The 17,930-nt window shown below is 43.3% G+C and overlaps 1 protein-coding gene across 1 annotated transcript in view; it reads left to right on the top strand.

The window, feature by feature from the left end:
- IMPG1 (interphotoreceptor matrix proteoglycan 1) overlaps positions 1-17,930 on the top strand; it is a 164,099-nt gene that overhangs the window by 24,882 nt on the left and 121,287 nt on the right. The window contains 1 exon segment of the mRNA XM_055433698.2: positions 14,881-15,114. Coding sequence (XP_055289673.2) covers positions 14,881-15,114 — 234 coding nt within the window.

The raw sequence follows: 17,930 nt of genomic DNA, 5'->3' as shown, positions 1-17,930 counted from the left end.
GAATTTTGCTGACTTTGCTTGTGTATTCATGTGAAAATCGTTCACAATCCTTCACATTTTCAACTTTTCTCCTAAAATGCTCAAGTGAATTTAGCACCACACGAAGAAGCTAAGTGTTGATCCCGTGGCTTCTCAGGACCTCTGATACACTACTGCAACCCTTGAGGGCACTTGAGAGTTAAGGGCACCCCATGGTCCTGAACTGCAGCAGAAACAGTGCCTCTGGGACTGGCAGGTGGCTGGGAAAGGGCCTTGGTCAAGAGGCTCCGTTGTGAAGTGCTTCCTTGGCTTAGACGAAGGCAGCATGAGCCATCTCCAAGCTACGCCGTGAGGAGCACATCAGCTGTGTCGCTCTGCTATCTCAGGACACAGAAGGCCAGTCCTTTCTGAGAAGTCCTTTCCTCCCCCTCTGAACATCCTCCTCGAAGGGAGTAGGGAGCAAGCACCCATTTCTGTTCAGGGCACAATGAAGGACCCTGCCCTCCTGGGCTCCTGTGTTACGACTGAGTAACGAAAGTTGCTCAGTCGTGTCCGACTCTTTTCGACCTCACAGACAGAAGCCCATCAGGCTCCTCTGTCCATGGGATACCCTAGGCAAGAATATTGGAGTGGGTTGCCATTTCCTTCTCCAGGGGATCTTCCCAACCTAGGGATCAAACTTGGGTCTCCCACATTGCAGGCAGATTCTTTACTGTCTGAGCAACCTACCAGACACGAAGAGCTCAGGACCCCAGCTGGTCACAGGGCATCCCCCTCCCAGGACACAAAAGACACCACTCCATTTCTCTTTTCTTATTTTTTTATTTGTAATTAACATTTTTATAGATCTTTTCCTATTCTACCAAGTATATGAATACATAATTATTTTGTAAAAATCAGATCAGCAAATATATTTTCAAAGCATCATTTTTAATGTTTGCCCTGAAGTCAAATGAACTCTTTTTTTTTTAACTTGGTAGGCATTTTTATTTTATTTATTTAGCTTATTTTTTTACTGAAGTAGAGTTGATTTGCAACGTTGTGTTAATTTCTGCTGTACAGTAAAGTGATTCAGTTATACATATAGAGTTGATTTGCAATGTTGTGTTAATTTCTGCTGTACAGTAAAGTGATTCAGTTATACATATATACATACTTTTACAAATTCTTTTTCATTATGATTTATAACAGATTATTGAATATAGTTCCCTGAACTATTCAGCAGGGATTCTGTTGTTCACCCCTCTCTTTTCTACTTCTCCCTTCAATTTCAGTTCTGTTTCTGCCCTCTTACCAAGCTGCATATGCCCTCAGCAAAATTTCCCAGCATCTCACCTACAGATTCTGTCCTTTCTCTTTTTTTTTTTTTCAGTTCAGTGAGATGGAAGAGGAGCTCAATACAGATGTATCAATATGAATATAGAAGAGAATAGAAGATAGCAACTGTTGTTTCTTCTTAATATCTTCGGCTTCGGTTAGGTCCATACCACTTCTGTCCTTTATCGAGCCCATCTTTGCATGAAATATTCCCTTGGTATCTCTGATTTTCTTAAAGAGATCTCTTGTTTTTCCTGTTCTGTTGTTTTCCTCTATTTCTTTGCATTGATCACTGAGGAAGGCTTTCTTATCTCTCCTTGCTATTCTTTGGAACTCTGCATTCAGATGCTTATATCTTTCCTTTTCTCCTTTGCTTTTCACTTCTCTTTTCACAGCTATTTGTAAGGCCTCCTCAGACAGCCATTTTGCTTTTTTGCATTTCTTTTCCATGGGGATGGTTTTGGTCCCTGTCTCCTGTACCATGTCATGAACCTCCGTCCATAGTTCATCAGGCACTCTATCAGATCTAGTCCCTTAAATCTATTTCTCACGTCCACTGTATATTCATAAGGGATTTGATTTAGGTCATATCTGAATGGTCTAGTGGTTTTCCCTACTTTCTTCAATTTAATTCTGAATTTGGCAATAAAGAGTTCATGATCTGAGGAACGCTGGGCTGGAAGAAGCACAAGCTGGAATCAAGATTGCCAGGAGAAATATCAATAACCTCAGATATGCAGATGACACCACCCTTATGGCAGAAAGTGAAGAAGAACTAAAAAGTCTCTTGATGAAAGTGAAAGAGGAGAGTGAAAAGGTTGGCTTGAAGCTCAACATTCAGAAAACAAAGATCATGGCATTGGGAAATAGATGGGGAAATAGTGGAAACAGTGTCAGACTTTATTTTCTGGGGCTCCAAAATCATTGCAGATGGTGATTGCACCCATGAAATTAAAAGATGATTACTCCTTGGAAGGAAAGTTATGACCAACCTAGATAGCATATTAAAAAGCAGAGACATTACTTTGCCAACAAAGGTCCGTCTAGTCAAGGCTATGGTTTTTCCCGTGGTCATGTATTGATGTGAGAGTTGGACTGTGAAGAAAGCTGATCGCTGAAGAACTGATGCTTTTGAACTGTGGTGTTGGAGAAGACTCTTGAGAGTCCCTTGGGCTGCAAGGAGATCCAACCAGTCCATTCTAAAGGAGATCAATCCTGGGTGTTCATTGGAAGGACTGATGCTAAAGCTGAAACTCCAATACTTTGGGCACCTCATGCGACGAGTTGACTCACTGGAAAAGACCCTGATGCTGGGAAGGATTGGGGGCAGGAGGAGAAGGGGATGACAGAGAATGATATGGCTGGATGGCATCACCGAGGCGATGGACATGAGTTTGAGTGAACTCCGGGAGTTGGTGATGGACAGGGAGGCCTGGAGTGCTGTGATTCATGGGGTCGCGGAGAGTCAGACACGACTGAGCGACTGAACTGAACTGTTGTTTCTTATAATGGTTTTCCCAGGTCCTAATCCTTTCCTCCTGATGTAGCAAAAGCAGTGGCCAAACCTGGTTTTTGCATTGTGAAGAAAAATAATGCAACTGCTCTGATTCTTTGAGAGAGGAAGCACTGGCTTTCACCCGCAGCAGGGAAAAGTGGAGCTGAACAAGGCTAGTGCTGGAGGCAAGGAAGGCTGTGATGGCGTCCAAGCTTCCAAGGCTTCAGAGAGGCCCGTGGTGTGGCATCCACCAGCTGCATCACTGATAATCACTGTGCCTGCTGACTCTCAAGGGCTTCCCATGCGGCTCAGTCGGTAAAGAATACGCCTGCAATACAGGAAACTTGGGTTAGATCTCTGGGTCGGGAAGATCCCCTAGAGTAGGAAATGGCAACCCACTCCAGTGTTCTTGCCTGGAAAATTTCATTGACAGAGGAGCCTGGTGGGCTGCAGTCCATGGAGTCGCAAAGAGTCGCATACAACAGAGTAACTGAGCACATGTTTATTCCCTTCACTTTCCCCTAAAAGAAAATCACTGGAATTGCCCTTAATCCCTATGGTCCTTTTTTTATCATTTACTCCAACACACTTGCACTGGGGTTGTCACGGTGGAAGTTCAGTGGGAACTACACGTAAGATGGGAAAGCAGAAGGTAGGAGCTTTTGCCATCTCTATTTGATTATGCAGAAGACAGTGTGCTTAAAATCCATGCCATTTTCTGGAACAGCATTAAACAAGGTGTTCAGTACCTCTGCGTAATTTTTGAGGCATGTTAGATATGTTAAGCATGACGTACATTCAGTTGCCCTTGCTCTTTTAGAAAAACAATTTCAAGTGGGTAATTGAGCATTTCCTCTCATGGAGGGGGCGGACTGGGATATAACAGATCATAATCAAACTGAGCATTTGCAGAAAGGCCACAACTGCTTGCTCTTTTTGTTAAGGTCTGTCTGGAAAGCACATGTGAAATTAAATTATTATTTTTTAAGACTTCCAGTCATTGATTTGGTCCTGGAGTGTTATCTACTTTCTCTCTGTGGAGTCCTGTTCTTCAAATGGAGATTTTTATTCTGTAGGATTCCAGTAACTTTCGTCTCCACTCCTGTTAATTCATTCATTAGGCATTGAAACGCTTTCCCTTAGGAAAGCATAATGGGTTCACTAAGTGATTTTACCAGCCCAGCCGCCATTACTCTTATAACAATGATGCTACAAACACCCCCATTCTCCTCTTCCTATAGTCTATTACCGTCACTATGCGTGTACGGTAATCCTAGATTATAAACCTGCAAGGCTAGATGGTGAGAAAATATTTCTCTAGAAAAGAGTGTCTGGTCTGAACAGGTTAGTAAAGATCCACGTGAATACATAACCTGGAAAGAAGTATATTCAAGGGCAAGGCTGAGCCCTGAAATGGAAAACTTGTACACAATCTGTGTGTGTGTGTGTGTGTGTGTGTGTGTGTGTGTGTCTACTAAATTGTGCCCAACTCTTTGTGAACCACCCCCCCCATGGACTCTACCCTGCCAAGCTCTTCTGTCCATGGGACTCTCAGAGAAGAATACTGGAATGTGTTGCCATGCCTTCCTCCAAGGGGTTTTCCCGACCTGGGTATCGAACCCATGTCTCCGGCAAGTCCTGCATTGACAGGCAGATTCTTTACCACTGAGCCACCTGAAACCCCAAGCAATCTGTGACTAGAGGCCAACTTTGGTACACAAAGGAAAAAAATAAACTCTTCAGTGATGTGATAGGGAGATGGTTTCCGAGATGCCAGTCAGTATCAAAGAACCAACCTAGAGCCTAGAGTGGAAAAGATACTTTTGAATGAAGGGCTAGCCTTCACATGAACTAGTGGGCATGCTTAGGCGGTGCCCAGACAATCTAATTTTGACACGATAAATGAAGGGTCAAAAGCCCAGTATTTCAGAGCAGCCTCTCCACTCCAGCCAGATTTGACTTTTTCTTTGGGTAATACAATGTTGAAATTCAGCATTTTAATCTAATGGTTGTTTCATTGATTTCCTTTTCGGTACATTTAGATATTTCCAAACTTGTCATTGCTACCCTGGGTGGTGCAATTTGGGTCAGTCCCAGGATTGAGTGTCTCAGTTCAGTTCAGTTTACTTGCTCAGTCGTGTCCAACTCTTTGTGACCCCATGGACTGCAGCATGCCAGGCCTCCCTGTCCATCACCAACTCCAGGAGTTCACTCAAACTCACATCCATTGAGTCAGTGATGCCATCCAACAATCTCATCCTCTGTCATCCCCTTCTCCTCCTGCCCTCAATCTTTCCCAACATCAAGGTCTTTTCCAATGAGTTAGCTCTTCACATCAGGTGGCCACAGTATTGGAGTTTCAGTTTCAACATCAGTCCTTCCAAGGGACACTGAGGACTGATCTCCTTTAGGATGGACTGGTTGGATCTCCCTGTGGTCCAAGGGACTATCAAGAGTCTTCTCCAACACCACAGTTCAAAAGTATCAATTCTCCGGTGCTCAGCTTTCTTCACAGTCCAACGCTCACATCCATACATGACTACTGGAAAAACCATACCTTTGACTACACAGACCTTTGTTGGCAAAATAATGTCTCTGCTTTTTAATATACTATCTAGGTTGGTCATAACTTTCCTTCCAAGGAGTAAGCGTCTTTTAATTTCATGGCTGTAGTCACCATCTGCAGTGATTTTGGAGCCAAAAAAATAATAATAGTAATGAAGTCAGCCCCTGTTTCCACTGTTTCCCAATCTATTTCCCATGAAGTGATGGGACCAGATGCCATGATCTTAGTTTTCTGAATGTTGAGTTTTAAGCCAACTTTTTCACTCTCCTCTTTCACTTTCATCAAGAGTCTCTTTAGTTCTTCTTTGCTTTCTGCCATAAGGGTAGTGTCATCTGCATATCTGAGGTTATTAATATTTCTCCCGGCAATCTTGATTCCAGCTTGTGCTTCTTCCAGCCCAGCGTTCCTCATGACGTACTCTGCATATAAGTTAAACAAGCAGGGTGACAATGTACAGCCTTGGTGTACTCCTTTTCCTATTTGGAACCATTCTGTTGTTCCATGTACAGTTCTAACTGTTGCTTCCTGACCTGCATACAGGTTTCTCAAGAGGCAGGTCAGGTGGTCTGGTATTCCCATCTCTTTCAGAATTTTCTGGTTTGTTGTGATCCACACAGTCAAAGGCTTTGGCATAGTCAATAAAGCAGAAATAGATGTTTTTCTGGAACTCTCTTGCTTTTTCGATGATCCAGCGGATGTTAGTAGTTTGATCTCTGATGCCTCTGCCTTTTCTAAAACCAGCTTGAACATCTGGAAGTTCATGGTTCACATATTGCTGAAGCCTAGCTTGGAGAATTTTGAGCATGACTTTACTAGCGTGTGAGATGAGTGCAATTGTGCAGTAGTTTGAGCATTCTTTGGCATTGCCTTTCTTTGGGATTGGAATGAAGACTGACCTTTTCCAGTCCTGTGGCCACTGCTGAGTTTTCCAAATTTGCTGGCATATTGAGTGCAGGACTTTCACAGCATCATCTTTAGGATTTGAAATAGCTCAACTGGAATTCCATCACCTCCACTAGCTTTGTTTGTAGTGATGCTTCCTAAGGCCCACTTGACTTCACATTCCAGGAAGTCTGGCTCTAAAGAAACATAATTTAATCCCCAACTTAAAACCTCAGTTTCGACCACCTTCTTCAGTCTGCTGAAAGATGTCTCCTGTGGATTCGTGGTCCTCCTTCCCACCACCTAAATATTTCCCATCTGCCAGGCCTTTCAGGAGTACCTCCCAGCTCAGTGGGAGTCCATTTCGGCATATTAAGTCTCAGCCCTTCCTCAAATGGTCTGCTTTTCTGAAAAATCACAACCCTCACCATCACCTCCATCAACAAATGTCAGTACTCAACAGGCACAATCCCAAAGTCAAAGAACTGATTATTGGGATTTCATTATCCAATGTTGAGGCAATTTAGCAGCAGCAGCTTTCATTATATTATGTGTTGGATAGCGACACCTTCTGGTGAAGTAATGCAATAACATGTTGAATACACCGGGCTCTATGAGCACATCGGGGCTCAGCTGGTAAAGAATCCGTCAGCAATGCAGTTCGATCCCTGGATCCGGAAGATCCCCTGGAGAAAGGATAGGCTACCCACTCCAGTATTCTTGGGCTTCCCTGCTAGCTCAGACAGTAAAGAATCCACCTGCAATGTGGAAGACCGGGGTTCCATCCCTGGGTTGGGAAGATCCCCTGGAGAAGGGAATGGCTACCCAATCCAGTATTCCTGCTGGGAGAATTCCATGGACAGAGGAGCCTGGCAGGCTGCAGCATATGGGGTCAAAGAGTCAGACACAACTGAGCAATTTTTGCTTTTACTTTTTCACTTATGAGCACATTGCAAACATCAATTTTTTTAAGTAAAAGAGTAAAAAGAAGGAAGGGAAAAAGAGGAGGGAATGAAGCGGGGAAATGTTGATAGCTTTGCAGGTGATGTTACAGGATCTTTCCTCACTCATGCAGAACTTTGCTTTTCTCAGGAAAGGAAGTAAAAACAGATCTTTCAAAGAGTTTTGCTGAAAGTGCAAATAGAAAAATGGAGGGAAAGTGATATCAAGAAAGAATCTTCTAATAATAGAATGTCTACAGGCTAAAAAGAATGATTCAGTGGAAAGAGAAAAAAATGATCCAGTAGGTGAACAAGGAGCATTTCTGGAAGAATGTCCTTGAGAGGTGAAAAGTCTGGGATCCAGAGCATAAGTAAAGGACCTGGCCTTAGGAGCACAGACCAGTCATCAGTCACAGAAGGGAAAGTGTGAGTATTTGAGGGCAGACGCAGCCAGTGAGCTGATGCAGTGCTGCTGCTGCTGCTGCTAAGTCACTTCAGTCGTGTCCGACTCTGTATGACCCCATAGACGGAAGCCCACCAGGCTCTCCCATCCCTGGGATTCTCCAGGCAAGAACACTGGAGTGGGTTGCCATTTCCTTCTCCAATGTGTGAAAGTGAAAAGTGAAAGTGAAGTCGCTCAGTCGTGTCCGACCCTTAGCGACCCCACGGACTGCAGCCTACCAGGCTCCTCCATCCATGGGATTTTTTAGGCAACAGTACTGGAGTGGCTTGCCATTGCCTTCTCCGGATGCAGTGCTAGAAATCCAAAAAGCTATCTTCTGGTTCCTCCTGCTCTCAAAAAACATGTGAAGCAAGGTCATCAGCTGAGACTGAGAATTGGCAAGAAGTGCTGGAAATCTGAGAAAAGTTGTGCATAGTTCTCCAAGAGAGAGAAACTCAATGGACCAGAGAAATGTAGTGTGATATTATTTAAGGATCATAAATTTAAAGTAAGTCCTAATGGTTGTTTTTCTCCAGCCAAGTTCAGCTTCAAGGGTGCAAGTGAGGAGAAGGCAAAGAGCAGGGTTTAACCCTGGCTATGGTTTTGCCTATCAAGTACAATATTTGGGAGTAAGAGAGTGGAGGGCTTGCCCTCCTAAAGAGCTAGGCAATATTAATTTCCTTTCCTATTACACTCATGTTTTTAATGACTCAGTTTCCTGTTTGTTTGTTTGTTTACTCTTGGATAAATTGAAAGATTCTGGGGATGATGATTTTACTAAATTATAATTTGTATATAAGCCATCTCCTTTCTGTTCTTTTGGTTTTCTTTCACAAAGGAATTTTTTATTTGTCTTTTCACTTAGGATATTATCTTTAATAAGATGACTGTATCCAAAACCTCTGATATTCAACACTGTGGAATGGAGTAGATGTTTCAAAGGAAGATTGCAATAGTGTAGGTTGACAGGACATATGAAGCCATTTTTCATAGTCTAATGATTTATAAAACAAATTAACTCATGCCCATATGTAAAAGACTCACTATTTCTATAGGAATTTTTCACTAGTTCTCTTAATGGCTATGTATTGCATATCTGCTGTGTACAAACACTGTACTAGGCAAGCCCTGAGGTGACTTGGGGAGAGGATAGGATTATAACACACAGGAATTTGCAGTCTAAAAGTTCTGCTGCTGTTGCCAAGTCGCTTCAGTCATGTCTGACTCTGTGTCACTCCATAGACAGCAGCCCACCAGGCTCCTCCTGGGATTCTCCAGGCAAGAACACTGGAGTGGGTTGCCATTTCCTTCTCCAATGCATGAAAGTGAAAAATGAAAGGGAAGTCGCTCAGTCGTGTCCGACTCCTAGCGACCCCACGGGCTGCAGCCCACCAGGCTCCTCCATCCATGGGATTTTCCAGGCAAGAGTACTAGAGTGGGGTGCCATTGCCTTCTCCCTAAAAGTTCTAGGTATTTGCAAATCCAGAGATATTTGCAATCTAAAGTCATTTATTTACAACAAATTACTGTGCAAGGCAGGACAAAGCAAGCACTACACACAAGGTCCATGACATTTGTTCACCTAATTTACCTTTACCTACCACAGTGGGCCTGAAACACAGTAGAAACTTAGTGAATACAGTAAATCAGTAAATGTAATAAAGATCTGAGCCAGGCCAGAGGGGCTGGAGGAACCAACACATGAATTCTGCACTTGAGATCTGGGAAAACTTAAGAGAGAAGGAGAGCTGGACCTTGAAGGAAAAATAGGAGCCCAGCAAAAAAAGAGGGAAGAAAAGAGCCCTTGTCTACGAAGACACAAGCCTGAGATGTACAAGCAGCATGGAAGCTCAGGGATGCATGGGGCATGCGCAGTCTAGTCTGCGGACCGCGATGCAGTATCTTGCAGGAGCGTCTGCAAGGAAGGGCGATAGCAGCACGCGAAATCCTTGATCTATCGGATGAGTTTTTATTGAGTTTTTACTGTGCCCAACACTGTAGCTCATTTAATATCACAGAAACCCTGTAAGACAGCCACAAAGTCTCCATTTTACAGGTGAGAAAATTCAGAGAGAGAGGTCAATTTTACACCTTTTATACAGCTGTCAGTCACAGAGTCAAGGCTGCAGGCACCGCTGGTACTATTAATTAAAACATTTTGAATAGTGGAGTGACCTGTGGTTTGCATTGCTGCTACATTTTTCTTTCACAAATAATGGAAATATTCAAGTTAAATTTAAAAGTTAAGCACCGTGAATATTAGCTGTTACTCCTCCCTGGCAGCTCAGTGGTAAAGAATCTGCCTGTAACGCCGGAGACACAGGTTTGATCCCTGGGTTGGGACTATCTCCTGGAGAATGAATAGCAACCCACTCCAGTATTCTTGCCTGGAGAATCCCATGGACAGAGGAGCCTGGAGGGCTAGAGTGCATGGGGTCACAAGAGTCCTACACCACTTAGCAACTAAATCACCACCACCACCTCTGTACTTCGAAGTTCTGAATAGGCAGGTATATTAATATCCACTTTCCTTCATTCAATGATATGACTATTTCCCAAAACTACTGGCTTATGGGTTATTTTCTTTATGACTAATCTACAATATAATATAGCTCAACTGCATTTATTGTTATCCAAATGCATATTTAACTAAATTTTTCTAATACTCTGAAAAACATAGAGCTTTTTTTTTAATGAAATCACTTTGCCTTTCTCTTTGTAACTTTGAACTTCATCGAGAGACAGTTGTTGATGACAGCCAATTCATCATCATACAGGTTATACTTATGTTTTGTCACTGTCTTAGAGAAATATTTTCTGCCTCAAAAAAATTTTCCGATCTATTAAATGCACTGCCTGTTTGTGGCAAGTCTTTCAACTCTCAATTCATTCTCATTAAACTTTTACCCCATACATTCCAAATACTTACATAAACTAAAAGTATCAACTCATAAAAATGTATCCAGAGAATCGGAGTTCAGTTCAACATCAACATTACAATTTATGTAACACTGGAGGACAGCATCTAATGTGATCTAATTATTTTACCCAAGAGGGCTTTCATTAGCTCCAATAAATATCAGCTCTTCTTACTTCATCTAAATCTGTAACATTCCATGTTTCAATTATTTACATATTTTTTGTTTATTTTATTTGAAATCCTTGGGAAAGACAGACTTCATCAATGTAGCCTGTCTTGTAAATATCCTTGAACCCAGGTAACCTTAAGCCTCTTTTCTCAAAAATCTTGCCCACATTTTCTCTAGAGATGACAGGGGATGGGGGCACCCCGCTCAAATGAGAGTATTATCATAGTGGGTCCCCTGTGGCTTCATGTGATCTGCAGAAACACAGAAGGCTGGGGAATCTGATACTTAGGTGATGCAAGAAACCAAAGAAAGGTAGAGGATGTTTATCCTAAAGTAAAAAACTGCCTAATACAGCGAAAACACAAGGAACTGCTTGTGGAAGCATCTGTAACTTGGTCTTTGCTAGACCAGAGGGCAGAAGTAGAACTAATGTGTGGAAGGTACTGGGAAATAATTTTCAGCTCAAAGGAAAGAATTATCTAAGTAGACATTCAAAAATGGAACTAGGTGTTCCCTTGAGGAGGGAGGCAGCCGTTTGCAGAGTCCCTGCATTAGGTCTCCTCCCACAAGGAGATCTGAAAAACTGGGTGACTGTGTAATTTATTTTCCAAGCAGGGACACATGTGAGAATGAAAGGACAGCAGCAAGAAATCAGGAGACCCAAAGCACACCAAGTCCCACACCCTCCTAGTTCACCTCATTGTTGACCACGAGCGACGTGGACTTCCAGACACGTGGAGGTTTGTGAAAGATCGACCCTGGTAGGGAAAGGGAATAGGTCAGATCCCATGAGAATGCAGGGAAACAGGGAAATCTGTGATCTTCTCATCTCTCCTTCTGTTCCCACTCTGATAAGATGACGTCCAAAGTCATAGATCTAGCAGGATCTCTGTGAGCGAGCCTGGGTATCAGCAAAGTGTTAAGATCCCAAGGGATCTGATTGGGAAAAATCCCAGGATGGGGGCATTGTTCCCAGAGCCAGAGTGGAAATACTATTCCCAAACCAAGCCATTCAGAGGGTTCGACCAGAGCATAACAAGCAAGTAAGAATAGACCAACCCCAAAGGACCAAAGACTTTGGCTCAGGCGAGAGCAAGACCAGCCTAAGAGCAAGGCCCCCACTGCAGGCAGGCACTGTGCCAAGGATGGGGGTGCAGGAGTGTGGGCGCACGAGCCCCCCGAGTGGGGTCTGTGCTCACCACCCCAGAGAGGCTCAGAATTATCCGATGATGCACATTTTTCTCTCTTCCGTTCTTAGTGGCGACTGAAATACGATCACAAAACTTTGTGAATGTTGAAAAGAGTTTATTAAAAATTAACATTCCTAAACTAAAATCCCCATCTTACCAACTGCAGTGGCCACTCATGGCTGTGAATTCAACTTCCAGAATCCCCTTCGGGCAGCATTTGCCCTGATGTGGAATGGTCACCTTCCACTCTGCCGTGCAACCCACCTGACAGAGGGAAGGCTGACCCCTACCTCCAGTTAGAATGAGCCACTCAGGATCATCCCAGTTCCCTGCGGGGGACCACTCGGTTCAAGCTGATAGTGCCAGCGTATCCCCATTGGCAGGTGGTATTCATCCAAACACATGGCATGGATCAGCCAGACTGTTGGGAAAGGCTATTTTTCAACATGAACAGGGCAAGCACATTTAATTTGGTGGAAGCTGGCCTACAAATAAAGTCCCACGTGAGGGGATGGAGCAGAGAAAATGAGAGAGCAGTAGAAAGGCAATCAGGGTTTCACTGCACCAGGCAGTTCTTCCCTTTTAGCTCTCTTTCATACGCAGTAATAACTTCCTTATTGTTTAAGCCAACGTGAAGAGGGCTCTCCTGACTCTTCAGTGGAGGTCTCCTTACAGATCCACAAACAGTGGTTCCCAAACCTGTCTGCATCTTGGAATCACCTGGATACCTTCAGAAGCTGCCGATCCCTGTGTTCCAACCAAAGATTCCATTCTATTGCTCTGGTGCCTGCCTGGGTGAGCAGACGAGTCTCTAAGAATGGGTCACCCCCCAAGACTGGCACTGTCCTCTGAGCTTCCTCAATGTGACAGAGAATGTGTTCCTACCTGGACTCCGTCAGACCACCCACCCCACCCCCAGTGAAGGAGGGGTTTTTGTGCTTTGCGTCAAGGTTTGAGTTGCTCTGCAGCTACGTGCTTACATTTCTGCTTGATCCCCTCATCTGGACCATATTTCAGAAGCTGAGGGGTGGAGGGCCTTCTTTAGTAAAGAGAGAGTATCAGTCTTTGTAAGCCACATGCTGGTGGTCTCCAAGGGCCAGAGTAAGTGGTCCCCAGTCATCAGTAATTCATCTCTTAAACAGTAGACTGGCTAAAAGGAATGAGGTGGAATGGGAGGGGAGGAATGGAGATGTGACCACACTGTTAACATGCTCTGACAGCTCTGGACCCCAGTACCCAACTGGGTGGTCAACGGAGATATAAAATAGCATCTGTTTCATCTATATAGTGGGGTTTCCCCTGTGGCTCAGCGGTAAAGAATCTGCCTGCAGTGCAGGAGGTACAGGAGATGTGGGTTCAGTCCCTAGGTTGGGAAGATCCCCTGAAGAAGGGCATGCAACCCACTCCAGTATTCTTGCCTGGAGAAGCCCACGGAGAGAGGAGCCCGGTGGGCCGTCGTCCATAGGATCGCAAAGAGTCTGAAAGATTGAAGTGCCTTAGCATGCATGCACATCTATATAGTAGAGCTTTTGTGAGAGTGATAAGAAATAACACATATGGAAGAAAACTCAAAATAAAATACTGCTCTGTGAATGTAAGGTATTTTTATGAGAGGCCCACAAAGTTACAAATGAATGAACTCCAGACCTCACCCTACCAGACAGCGCAGTGGCGGCCAGATGAATGGCTCCAGGAGTGTAATCCTCTGCCAACACCCTCTCTTTGGCCTGTCCTCCACCCCTTCTCTCATCATCTTTCATAAAATATCAAGCGTGCTCTGTAAATGAAATTCTAACACCTCAAATCCCTTTAAACCGCACTGCCAGCCCCAGAGCCCTGCCTGCACAGAACACCTAGGGCTGCCGCTAATGGGCAGAGAGGTTGTTTGGTTGCATTTTTTTCCTTCGGTTTTTAGAAGCACTTCGCTTCCTCATCGAGAGCACATCTCTGGGTACCACAATGCCATGTTATTCCCTACTCGAATTATAATATCTATCAAAAGAGGCATCTCTCGGGAGGCTTGAGTGCTAAGTGGGGAGTGATTTTTAGAGAGATGTGTGGGAAATGGTTTCAATATTTGGCAGTTCCTAAAGGCAAGATGATTCGAGACTTTTTTAAAAAATACACTTGATCGGCTCATTCTGCTATTCCCTGATTTCTAAAAATGCTTTATCATTGGAATTTGACATTTGCATTAAAATAAAACTTCCATAAGCCACAGGATCAGTTTTTAGTTTTCTCTATCCATTTATCGTATGCTTCGCCTATAGCACACAAATGTATATGTTCACCAGGAAAGCGATCTTTTTTTAAATCAAAATATAGTTGATTTACAGTGCTTCAGGTATACAACAAAGTGATTCCGTTATGCACATGTATATGTTCTTTTTCAGATTTTTCCCATTATAGGTTATTATGAAATATTAAATATAGCTCCCTATGTTATATAGTGGGCCTCCCTGGTGGCTCAGATGGTAAAGAATCCACCTACAATGCCGGAAACCTCAGTTTGATCCCTGAGTTGGGAAGATCCCCTGGAGGAGGGCATGGCAACCCACTCCAGTGTTCCTGCCTAGAGAATCCCCATGGAGAGGGGAGCCTGACAGGCTACAGTCCATGGGGCTGCAAAGAGTCAGACATGACTGAGCAACTAAGCACGTTATATAGTAGACCTTGTTGCTTATCTATGTTACATGCAGTAGTGTGTATCTGTTAATCCCAGGTGTCCTATTTATCCCTCACCCTCCTTTCCCCTTTGGTAACCATAAGTTTGTTTTCTATGTCTGTGAATCTGTTTCTGTTTTGTAAATAAACTCATCTGTATCATTTTCTTAGATTCCACATACAAGCAATATCATATGCTGTTTGTCTTTGACTTACTTCACGTAATATGATAATTTCTAGGTCCATCCACATTTGTGCAAATATTCTTTTTTATGGCTGAGTACTGTTACCAGGAAATCAATCTTTCTTTTACAGATCTCTCCATTAAAATATACGGTTCTGAAATTAAAGATATAGATAATGCCCCAAGAATTGAAGCAACCAAAAATACCGCAAAAACATACAAAGTGTCAACCATAAGACGAATATTCGATTTGGCAAAGCATCGAACCAAAAGATCAGCGTTTTTCCCAACTGGGGTTAAAGTCTGTCCACAGGAATCCATGGAACAGATTTTAGCCAGTCTTCAAGCTTATTATAGATTGAGAGGTAAGCAAAGAGATGTAGCCTGTTCAGACTTCCCCTCTGTTTGTCTCTTCTCTTTCATCCATACCTAGGTTGTCTTCAGCCCAGGACCTCCAGTTTCTGCTTCAGTCACATAGTCATACAAAATAGCCAACTGAACTGAGAGCTGTGAATAATAAACCTTTGAAACTATGGTAGATCTGTGTTTGTAAGTCTTAAAGCCGTGTCCTCTGCCACACAGAACCAACAGGGCATTTAACGAGCCACCAGAAAGCCTTCACCTACGGGTTTCACCTCTGTTTTATTTCTGCCAAAGCCCAATACAGAATTCGAATGTTGTTATTATGAAGAAGCACAAGAATGATTGCAACACCAGGAAACTAAGCAAATTGATTTATGACTTAAGATCTCACTTTTCAAAAACCGCATACAATCCTGATCCTCCCTGCCCTCTTGGTAAGTTTGCTGATTTAGCAAAAAGGCCTGAAGCTGGAAAACCTAGAGGCACAAATTAGCAGTGGTTACCAAGATAAAGGCAGAGGTGTTAACGGGATTTACAACACAATTACCGTGGCTTCCAGCAGAGTTACAATATCGCGGGACTCTTAGAGCACTCTCGGAAATGATGATGGAGTTCAATCACACCACAGCCATCAGCGGCTGTCCTTGTCATTCACTTACAACAGATGAAAAAAATTCCCATGGCTCATTTAAATGGAAGAAAGGATCTTTGATAGCTTCTATTACATCCCCACGACTTCCCTGCTGGCTCAGTGGTAAAGAATCTGCCTGCCAATGCAGGAGACTCGAGTTGGGTCCCTAGGCCAGGAAGATTCCCTGGAGAAGGAAATGGCAACCCACTCCAGTATTCTTGTCTGGGAAATCCCACGGACTGAGGAGCCTGGCGGTCTACAGTGCCCGGAGTCACAAAGAGTCAGACACGACTTAGGGACTAAACAATAATTACATCCCCAGGTAGCCCCATATTATGCAAAGAGTCTTGCTGGCTGAATTCTAAACTCAGTTCACCTTCCCTGTGAACGCTGAGGAGATTTACCTTGATCATAACAGACGTTTGCTTCTATTTCAAACAACACAGTCACCCTGCTCCAGACTTATTGACCAGAGCAAGCTGGTTCAATTCTAGCCTTGATGTGCTACACGTTATGACAACTGAACAGTATGTCTTCACACTAACATCTCACCAAATTCTGAAGTATTTACATCTATAAGATGTGCAAGGATTGAAATTAATGTGGGGCATTCTCATTGACTTGGGGAAGCATCATTAACTAACGGTATCAAAAATACCAAGCCTTATGTTCCTTGTGTGCCTCCTTTTATGTAAAGTAAAGAGATACTTGCTTTTTGACAGAAACCACACCTGCAGAGAAATGACAGGTACTGGATCAGAGTCAGAAGGAGGACTCTAATTACAGAAAATCAAGTTCAGTATATTAATATTCTTTATCAATATAATATTTAGCCCAGCACCTCTGCGTAGCAGTTTCTCAGTAAACGCTTATTGATGGATGCAGGAAGTCATTGAAAGTGCGAAGAAAAGACAGTGCTGCTTGTAAAGCATTCATTTTGAATGTGACGACACAGTAGTCAGCTAATGACACTGGTAAATTTCATGTTATTTGTTAATAGATAGAAAAACAAATGCATAATATATGCATCGCACTGACCATGAACACAGCTAATGCTGACTATTTTCATGTAGCTTCTAATCTTTTATGACATTCACAAATAAGATTAATCACAGGAATTGCAGACTAGACTACTCATTGCTGCAACCAAATTCTTCCCTCTGAATTTTATTCATAGCTCTTTATCCTTGATTAGGTTTGCCTCTTTCATTCTTGCTTCCCTGGATGAAACAAGACACTGTTTTCTCCCCACAGCAACGACATCCCGTTATCTTTATGGCTGCCCCTGGGTGATATGAAATTTTACTATTCATCAGCATAGTGTTCTTAAGTCTAACAAATTGTTTCACAAAGAAACTAGAACTAAGACCCAGCTATAAAGTGGCGTTTCTCTGACAGAGTAACCCACTTATTGTTTTCATAGCTGCTTTTACATAATTATCTTTCAAATTTAGGGAGACAGCATCCATACTCCTCAAATCAAATGGAATATTGAGCTATTTCTTTTCCCAATCCTTAAAGCAACACAAGGGAAAATGTTCTGTGCTTCCTGATGGAATCACAGGCATGCTCATCAGAAAGCACAGACACAAGAGCCAAGGTCATTTCTGGTAGCTTCCCAGGCAGAACCCTGTGCTCCCACCCAGACGACTGCTGGGGCTGCCTCCCTTCAGCGCCCTCCGGGAGTGCTTTGAGGAGCCACTTGTCCCACATCTCCCCACTTCTCTCCCTTCCTCTGCCTCTCTTCCCTCTCTCCCAAACCCAATATTAAAAGTAGATAGACGTTAGATCTCTCTTTCGTGTTACTGTGTGACCCAGAGAAAGCCAAAGGCGGAGGGAAACCTGGTTCTTGCTGCTCAAATTGCTGTCCACAAACCGGCGGTATCATCATCATCTGGAAACCAACTAAAGATGCTGGTTCTCAGACTCCACAGCCAACATACTTCATAACCTGCATTTTCATAATTTGCCCAGATAATCCTGCTCTTTTGCCTGTCACCCTTTCTTATACCTTGGGGACACAGAAAGCCCTTGTCCCCATTAAAACTTTTCACCAATGTTCTGAGAGAACATTCTCCCTGAAGCACAAATGGCTGAAGCTGCTTAAAGAATTATTTCCCTAAGGCATTTTAGTTTCTAGAGATCAAAATGTTAGGATGTATCTAGGGGCCAGTGTCTTTTCTTTAG

The sequence above is a fragment of the Moschus berezovskii genome, chromosome 10 (assembly GCF_049115385.1).
Source record: "Moschus berezovskii isolate FMDL1 chromosome 10, NW_MosBer_1.0, whole genome shotgun sequence".
Taxonomy (NCBI): Eukaryota; Metazoa; Chordata; class Mammalia; order Artiodactyla; family Moschidae; genus Moschus; species Moschus berezovskii.
Note: the sequence above shows the minus strand (reverse complement) of the source record. Positions and strands in the feature narration are given on the sequence as shown.